Genomic DNA, 8516 nt, shown 5'->3' with positions numbered 1-8516 from the left:
TTCCTCTGTTGCCATCCTTCTCGTCCATTCCCCTGTTTCCATCCTGCTCCTCCCTCCTGCTCTTCCCATCCTGCTTCCCGATCCTGCTGCCCCATCCTGTTCCCCCACACTGCTCCTCCGTCCCTCTGTGCCCATCTTACTCTCCCATCCCAGTGTCCCCCATCCTGCTGTCTCCATCTTGCTCCCCTATCCTGGTCCCCCATCTCACTTTCCCATCCTGCTGTCCCCATTCTGTTCCCCCATCCTGCTCCTCCATCCCGCTGCTCCCCCAAATTATTCCCCGCATCCCCACCCTGCTGCCCCCAAACACTCCCCCCATCCCACATCATTCTCCCTGTCCCACTGCTCCCCCCAAACTGCTTCCCCGAGTCCTTCCCTCAATCCCGTGTCCCCAGAACCAGCTCCCCCTGTTTGCTGCCCCCAGTTCCCTCCCTGATGAGCTCCCCCAACCCCCTTCCCACCCCTCTGCCCCCAGGACCTCAAGGGCCAGTACTGGACGGACGATGACTCTGACGGGGACAATGAGTCCGAGGAGTTCCTCTATGGCGTCCAGGTGGGTGCTGGGTCCCTGGGGGGCTCAGGGGGCTCGGGAGGCCTTGGCCCAACCCCGACCCCGGGCCTGGGGCTGTRGGAGGGCCGTGGGGGTGACAGTGCCACGGCGCTGTGCCGTAGGGGACCTGCGCTGCCGACCTGTACCGGCACCCGCAGCTGGATGCCGACATCGAGGCCGTGAARGAGATCTACAGCGAGAATGCCGTGGCCGTCAGGTGGGTGTCCCTGCTGCCCCCTGCACCGGGCACTGCTCTGGGCACAGAGCTGTGCTGTCCCTGGGTATCCAGCTGTGCCATGCCCAGGCATCCAGCCATGCCATCTCAGTGACACCTGACCATGGCATCCCCAGGCACCTGGCCATGCCACCTCTGGGACACCTGGCTGTGCCATCTCAGGGACACCTAACCATGTCATCCCCGGGACACCTGGCTGTGCCATCCCTCAGATATACCCTCCCCAGGACACTGGCCACAGCATTCCCCATCCTTGGGCACCCAGACATGGCATTCCCGGAGCATCCAGCTGTGGCAGCCCCAGGCACTCATCTGTGCCACCTTCAGGCACTCATCTGTGCCACCTTCAGACACCCAGCTGTGCCATCCCTTGAGCTCCTGCCTGTTCCCAGCCTCACATCCACATTCTGGGCACACACGCCATACGTGGGGCTGCCACACGTGCCAGTGTCACCATCCCACGAGCCTGCCCACCCTGGCACGGTGGCTGCTGTCCCGGCACTGTGCCAGCCCCCCATGYCCCCATCTCCACAGGGAGTACGGGACCATCGATGACGTGGACATCGACCTCCACGTGAACATCAGCTTCCTCGATGTGAGTGCTGGGCACCCTTGGGGAGGGAGGGCACACGCACCCGGGGGTCCCCTGCGCCCCCTGCCCCTGGGGGGTTCCTGTGGCCGTGCCCAACCGTGGCTCTGCCCCGGCAGGAGGAGGTGGCGACRGCGTGGAAGGTGCTGCGGACGGAGCCCATCGTCCTCCGCCTGCGCTTCTCCCTGTCCCAGTACCTCGATGGCCCCGGTGAGTGGCATGCCACGTCCCTGTGCCCCCTCGGGACAGGCGTGGCAGTGGCACCCATGGCTCGTCCTCCCCTCTCCCTGCAGAACCGTCCATCGAGGTTTTCCAGCCGTCCAACAAGGAAGGCTTCGGGCTGGGTCTGCAGCTGAAGAAGTAAGAGCTGAAATGCGGTGGGCATCCTTGGGTAGTGGGTGGGTGGTCCACAGAGTCACTGTTGTGCCCCAAAACCTCCACATGTCTCCGTGCCACCACCTTTTCTCCACCACCCAGCCCTGTGACGGGCTTGCCACCGTCTGTGCGTGGGGAAGAGGAGGGGCTGGGGATGGCACGGACCACCGAGCACCCACGGGTGCTGTCCCCCCTGTCTGCCAGGATCCTGGGCATGTTCACATCCCAGCAATGGAAACACCTCAGCAACGATTTCCTGAAGACCCAGCAGGAGAAGCGGCACAGTTGGTTCAAGACGAGCGGCACCATCAAGAAGTTCCGTGCTGGCCTCAGCATCTTCTCTCCCATCCCCAAGTAAGGTCCTGGCGCTGTCCCCAAGGGACCAGCCCTCTATCCGCTTGCCCTGTGCCTCAGTTTCCCCACTTGGATGCTCCCTGCCAGATCCCCAGGAGGTGGAGGTGGCTCCCAGCTGAGGGTGACTGTGGCTCTGGGTGCTGGAGGAGCAGGAAAGGGTGATGGGCGGGTGCTCAGGGGGGCTCTGTGCCCACAGGTCTCCCAGCTTCCCAGTTATCCAAGATTCAGTGCTGAAGGGCAAACTGGGCATCCCCGAGCCTCGCGTGAACCGCCTGATGAACCGCTCYGTGTCCTGCATGGTGAAGAACCCCAAGGTGGAAGTTTTTGGCTACCCCCCAGCCAGCACCCAGGCAGGTGTTGCCCCCTTCAACATCCTGGTGGGTGCCACCCCGCCTCGGGGTTTGCTTTTGTCTTCTTCCCCTTCCCAGGGCTTCCTCCAGGGTGGGATTATTTGTGCTGGGGTGCTGGGGCCGCTGTGGGATGCGGGGAGCCCCTGCAGGGTTTCTTGTCCCTGCTCTTGGGTGCTCTTGGGGCATGACCCAGGCATCCAGTGGGATTTTACCCTGCTCCTGGTACCGCATCCCTGCTGTGCCAGGGGATGTTGACATGTTGGGGGTCCTGCTGTGCCAAGGGCATTGGGATGTTGGGAATTCTTCTGTGCCCAGAGGGGCATTGAGATGTCCAGGGTCCCACTGTGCCAGGGGTGTTGGAATGTCCGGGGTCCCACTGTGCCAGGGGTGTTGGAATGTCGGGGGTCCCACTGTGCCAGGGGTGTTGGAATGTCGGGGGTCCCGCAGTGCTGGGAGGGTTTGGCATGTCGGGGGTCCCACTGTGCCAGGGGATGTTGGCATGTTGGGGTGGTCCTGCTGTACAGGGCATATTGGTATATCGGGGGTCCTGCTGTGCCAGGAGGGTTTGGCATATTGGGGGTCCTGCTTTGGCATATTGGGGGTCCTGCTGTGCCGAGAGGTGTGGGAATGTTAGGGGTCCAGGAGGGTTTGGCATGTTGAGGTTTCCAATATGTCGGGAGGGGTGGGGATCCCGCTGTGCCAGGAGGGTTTGGCACTCTGGGGGTCCCACTGTGCCGGGGGGAGCCGGGGCTGCCCGTGCCAGGCAGAGCTGGGGGCATGTGTGGGAAAGGGAATAACGCAGCTGGCTCCRCTCCGGCTCCGTCCCAGGTCGGCGGCCACTGCAAGAACATCCCCACGCTGGAGTACGGCTTCCTCGTGCAGGTGAGGGTCCTGCAGCCTGCTGCTCCTCATCCTGCTGGGGAGCATCCTCCCCTCTGCCCCACATCCTGCTCATCCTCATCCCACTGCCCAGAGCATCCTCCACATGTCCTCCTGAGCTCCATTGTGCTTCCCAGAGCATTCTCCTCACTCTCCCATGTCTCACTTACCCCTGTCCTACTCCCTGGCATGTCCTCTCCACTGCCCCGTGTCCTGCTGAGCTCTATCCTGCTTCCCAGAGCATCCTCCCCACTGTCCCGCCTCCCATTTATCCACATCCTACTCTCTGGAGCGTCCTCCCCACTGCCCCACATCCTGCTCATCCTCATCCCACTGCCCAGCACATCCTCCCCACTGCCTCATGTCCTGCTCATCCTTCTCCTTCTGCCCAGTCTCCGTCTTGCTGTTCCACATCTCACTCAGCCCCGTCCTGCTGCCCAGAACATCTTCCCCAGTGCCCACATCCCACTTACCCAGACTCCACTGCCCAGAGTCCCACTCACCTCCATCCCAGTGCCTGGAGCATCCCCCTGACCGTCCCTGTGCCGCCCCACAGATCATGAAGTACGCRGAGCAGCGGATCCCGACGCTCAACGAGTACTGCGTGGTGTGTGACGAGCAGCACGTCTTCCAGAACGGCTCCATGCTCAAGGTGGGCTGGCAGGGCCAGGCTGGGTGTGGGCACTGTGTCCCTGTGTCCCGTATCCCTGTGTCCCATGTCCCTGTTTGACCATGTCCCCGTGTCACCGTGTCCCTGTTTCACCATGGCCCTGTGTCTCCGTGTCCCTGTGTCCCTATGTCCCTATGTCTCTATGTCCCCGTGTCCCCATGTCCTTGTGTCCCTGTGTCCCCGTGTCCTGTGTCACCGTGTCCCTGTGTCCCCATGTCCTGTGTCCCTGTGTCCTTGTGTCACCATGTCCCTGTGTCCCTGTGTCCCCATGTCACCATGTCCTCATGTCACCGAGTCCCTGTGTCCCGTGTCCCTGTGTCCCCATGTCCCCGTGTCCCCGTGTCACCGTGTCCCTGTGTCCCTGTGTCCCCGTGTCCCTGTGTCCCCGTGTCCCATGTCCCTGTGTCCCCGTGTCCTTGTGTCACCATGTCCCTGTGTCCCTGTGTCCCCATGTCACCATGTCCTCATGTCCCCGTGTCACCGTGTCCCGTGTCCCTGTGTCCCTGTGTCCCCGTGTCCCTGTGTCCCCGTGTCCCTGTGTCCCCATGTCCTGTGTCCCTGTGTCCTTGTGTCACCATGTCCCTGTGTCCCTGTGTCCCCATGTCACCATGTCCTCATGTCACCGAGTCCCTGTGTCCCGTGTCCCTGTGTCCCCATGTCCCCGTGTCCCCGTGTCACCGTGTCCCTGTGTCCCTGTGTCCCCGTGTCCCTGTGTCCCCATGTCCCCGTGTCCCTGTGTCACCGTGTCCCCTTGTCACCATTCCTGACCCTCCCGCTCTGTCCCCTCTGCAGCCGGCTGTGTGCACCCGGGAGCTCTGCGTCTTCTCCTTCTACACCCTGGGYGTGATGTCCGGCGCGGCCGAGGAGGTGGCCACGGGAGCTGAGGTAGGGCTGGGTGTGGGGGTGACCCCGCGGGCCCCGTGGGGAGCTGCCCTTTCACTCTCTGCTCCATCCCAAGGTGGTGGACCTGCTGGTGGCCATGTGCCGCGCTGCCCTCGAGTCCCCTCGCAAGAGCATCATCTTCGAGCCTTACCCCTCTGTGGTGGACCCCAACGACCCCAAAACTCTGGCCTTCAACCCCAAGGTAAGCGCTGCCCCCATTCCAGGGGGTGACGGGGAGCCCAAGGACCCCTCTGATGGCCACCCCTCCCCTGCCCCTGTGCAGAAGAAGAACTACGAGCGGCTGCAGAAGGCCCTGGACAGYGTGATGTCCATCCGGGAGATGACCCAGGTACGTGGCCCCACAGCCCACGGCCCTGTGTGACCTCCCCCATGTGGGATCCAGTCAGGGGTGGCATTGTGGTGCTGATCTCTGTCTGCCCACGGCTGGGTGGGTGCTGGGGCCCCACCTGCACCCCCTCTTGCCTCTGCCAGGGGTCCTACCTGGAGATCAAGAAGCAGATGGACAAGCTGGACCCYCTGGCACATCCCCTCCTGCAGTGGTAAGGCCGAGGGTGCTGCGGGCCCGTCCCTCCCACTGCCCCTGGGACACGGGATGGAGTGGGGGACAGCCGGGCATCCATGGCACAGCCCCCTCAGCTCCTTTCTCCTGGGGGTCGTGAACATCCAGAGGCCTTGGAGCAGGGTTGGGACCACCCTTTGTGACCCTGCTCCTTTTCCTCATCCTTTTCCCAAGGATAATCTCCAGCAACAGATCCCACATTGTCAAGCTGCCTCTCAGCAGGGTAAGGGGCCAGGCCAGGCTCCAGGTGGGGTGTGGGATGGAGGGTACAGAACGTGGGGTGTGGGTTATGGGATGGGGGTGGAGGGTACAGTAGGTGGGATATGAAAGATGGGATGGGGGGTACAGGAGGTGGGATATGGGATATGGGATGGAAGATACGGGTGGTTGGATATGGGATAAGGGGGGCGGTACAGGAGGTGGGATGCAGGATGCAGGCTGTGGGCTGTGGGATGCAGGATGAGGTGTGTAAGGTTATGGGATGGGCAGTGGAAGGGCTGGGATGTGGGATGGATCCCTTTGGATGGGGTGTGAGCCTGGAACATGTGGAAGGCAGGACACAGGATAGGGGAAGGGGGATGTTGGACATGGGCTGTGGGATGGGGACAAGGCAGGGATGTCAAGGGCCCTTCTGGCACACATGGAGTGGCCAAAGCGGGCTGGGCCGGACCCGGGGCCGGGCGGCCGTGCATGATCTCTGTCCGTCCGTCTGTCTGTCTGTCCTGCCGGCGCTGCCGCTGCTCTGCCCATTGCCCTGGTAGCAGCTGAAGTTCATGCACACCTCGCACCAGTTCCTCCTGCTCAGCAGCCCCCCGGCCAAGGAAGCGCGGTTCCGCACGGCCAAGAAGCTCTATGGCAGCACCTTTGCTTTCCAGTGAGTCACTGGGGTGGGGGGACAGCGGGAGCCCCCGTGGGGATGGTGCTGCAGGGGCTGACACGGGGCTGCCTCTTTGCAGCGGCTCTCACATTGAGAACTGGCATTCCATCCTCCGCAACGGGCTGGTCAAYGCCTCCTACACCAAACTGCAGGTACCGCTGCGCTCCCTGCGCACCCCCGGGGCAGCGGGCAGGGATGGGGCAGGAGGGCAGGGGTGGGGCAGGGAGGGGACAAGGAGGGGACAGGGAGGGGACAGGGATGGGGCAGGGAGGGGACAGACATTGGGACGTGCCAGGCTTCCTCCATTGCCACCATGCCCAAGCTGTTGGGGTGCTCCCACCACGCTCACCCTGGTGTTTTCCCGCAAGCTGCATGGAGCAGCCTATGGCAAGGGCATCTATCTGAGCCCCATCTCCAGTATTTCCTTTGGATACTCAGGTAAGAGGCTGCCTGCACTGTCTGGTCCTGCCTGCGCTCCCATTCCCGCTCCCTGCATGGGCCTGGGGAGCTTCGGCATCGTCCGGGCTGGAGAAGCTGCGTGGGAGTGGCAGTGTCCCATATCCACCCCATCCACACCAGCCTCTTCCCTGCCAGGCTGGGGCTGTCCCAYGCGCCAGGGAATCAAAACCCCAACATTTTCTAGGCTTCCAAAGCTGCTGTGCACACTTTTGGGGCATTGCCAGGGCTCAGACACAGGGTGGGAGCACTGAGGGTGGCTGTCCTTGTCTGTGGCATGTGTCCCGYGTCACCCCAGGGTGTTCCCTGCTGGGAGTGACAACCGCTGCCTCGCTTCTTCTGCAGGGATGGGGAAAGGGCAGCACCGGATGCCCTCRAAGGATGAGCTGGTGCAGCGGTACAACCGGATGAACACCATCCCCCAGGTGATGGCCCGGGGACACCGGGGCAGGGCGGGGATGGGTGCGTGGCATCCGTGGGCGCTGGGGCAGGGTGGTGACACCAGCTGCTCTTCCCACAGACCCGCTCAATCCAGTCCCGCTTCCTCCAGAGCCGCAACCTGAACTGCATCGCGCTTTGCGAAGGTGTGGGGACGTGGGGGGACAATGGGAGAGCATGGGCAGCACCCACGGGGTCACCGGATGGGTGGAGGGATGGAGGGCCCCCACAGTGGGCTGTGCCCAGACGGGCCCTCCGTCCCCCATCCCACATCCAACAGCCCCTTCCCCTGGTAGTGATCACCTCCAAGGACCTACAGAAACACGGCAACATCTGGGTGTGCCCCGTCTCGGACCACGTCTGCACCCGCTTCTTCTTTGTGTGAGTGCGGCTGCGCCCCGCGGCACCTGCGGGACCCCCACAGGACCCCCCTCACCCCCTTCTCCCTTTGCAGGTACGAAGATGGCCAAGTGGGAGATGCCAATATCAATACTCAGGACCCCAAAATCCAGAAGGAGATCATGCGTGTGATCGGGACTCAGGTGTACACGAACTGAGCGGCGGCGGTGGCGGCAGTGGGACCCCGGYGCCCCCGAGCACCGAGCGAGCCCCGGGCGAGGCTGGGCAGGGCCGAGCGGGTTTGGAGCCCCCCGGGCAGGGCAGAGCCRGGGCTGTGCCAGCGGCCCCACCTGTACATAGGCGTCGGGCACCCCGCGAGCACCAGCCGGGTTCAACAGTCCCTTTGTCCTCCCCCTGTYCCCTTCCCTCTGTCCCTGACCCTGTGGCAGCGTGGAGAAGGAGCCGCGGGTCCGGCGTGGCCGGGGGCCGCCCCTCCTGGCATTGGCAGCGACGGTGTTTTTATCGATGATGACAAACCGAAGCAAAAAAAAAAACCAAAACAAACCCAAAAACATGGAAAAAAAAAAGAGAAAAAGAATCAGCATTTGTGGATTTAACTGGGATTAATGTGTGGGGTATGGGAAGGGGATGGTGGGGAAGGGATGGGGGCACAGGGAGGGAATGAGATTGTCAGGAAAGGGCAGGGGCACAGGAAAGGGATGGGATCATGGGGAGGGAATGGGATTCAGGGGAAAGGATTGGAACTTAGGGTGGGAATGGGGACACAGGGACGGGATTGGAACCTGGGGATGGGATGGGATCATGAGAGAGGGAAAGAATTGTGGAGAAGGGAGGGAAATAGAAGAGATGGTATCTGCTGGAAGTGTTGGGATTGAGAGAAAGGAGGGCTTAGGGAGAAAGGATGCCATGGTGGGGATCATG

At 62.8% G+C, this 8516-nt stretch overlaps 1 protein-coding gene across 1 annotated transcript in view; it reads left to right on the top strand.

Annotated features, from left to right (window-relative positions):
* PARP6 (poly(ADP-ribose) polymerase family member 6) overlaps window positions 1-7859 on the top strand; it is a 14423-nt gene extending 6564 nt beyond the window's left edge. The window contains exons 4-24 of the mRNA XM_057378765.1: window positions 441-553; window positions 673-767; window positions 1320-1380; window positions 1494-1584; window positions 1668-1734; window positions 1954-2103; window positions 2300-2480; window positions 3282-3335; window positions 3889-3984; window positions 4795-4887; window positions 4961-5086; window positions 5168-5233; window positions 5377-5444; window positions 5639-5687; window positions 6226-6338; window positions 6421-6493; window positions 6710-6779; window positions 7143-7222; window positions 7318-7381; window positions 7532-7616; window positions 7690-7859. Of these exons, the coding sequence (XP_057234748.1) occupies window positions 441-553; window positions 673-767; window positions 1320-1380; window positions 1494-1584; window positions 1668-1734; window positions 1954-2103; window positions 2300-2480; window positions 3282-3335; window positions 3889-3984; window positions 4795-4887; window positions 4961-5086; window positions 5168-5233; window positions 5377-5444; window positions 5639-5687; window positions 6226-6338; window positions 6421-6493; window positions 6710-6779; window positions 7143-7222; window positions 7318-7381; window positions 7532-7616; window positions 7690-7792 (1898 nt within the window). The 3' untranslated portion in view covers window positions 7793-7859. The remainder of the gene's footprint in view (window positions 1-440; window positions 554-672; window positions 768-1319; window positions 1381-1493; window positions 1585-1667; window positions 1735-1953; window positions 2104-2299; window positions 2481-3281; window positions 3336-3888; window positions 3985-4794; window positions 4888-4960; window positions 5087-5167; window positions 5234-5376; window positions 5445-5638; window positions 5688-6225; window positions 6339-6420; window positions 6494-6709; window positions 6780-7142; window positions 7223-7317; window positions 7382-7531; window positions 7617-7689) is intronic.
* The last annotated feature ends 657 nt before the right edge of the window (window positions 7860-8516 follow it).

This window comes from Malurus melanocephalus, unplaced genomic scaffold (assembly GCF_030028575.1).
Source record: "Malurus melanocephalus ecotype Western Australia unplaced genomic scaffold, MMel_1.1 scaffold_372, whole genome shotgun sequence".
Classification (NCBI taxonomy): Eukaryota; Metazoa; Chordata; class Aves; order Passeriformes; family Maluridae; genus Malurus; species Malurus melanocephalus.
The sequence above is the reverse complement of the archived record's forward strand: the minus strand, read 5'-3'. Positions and strand labels throughout refer to the sequence as shown.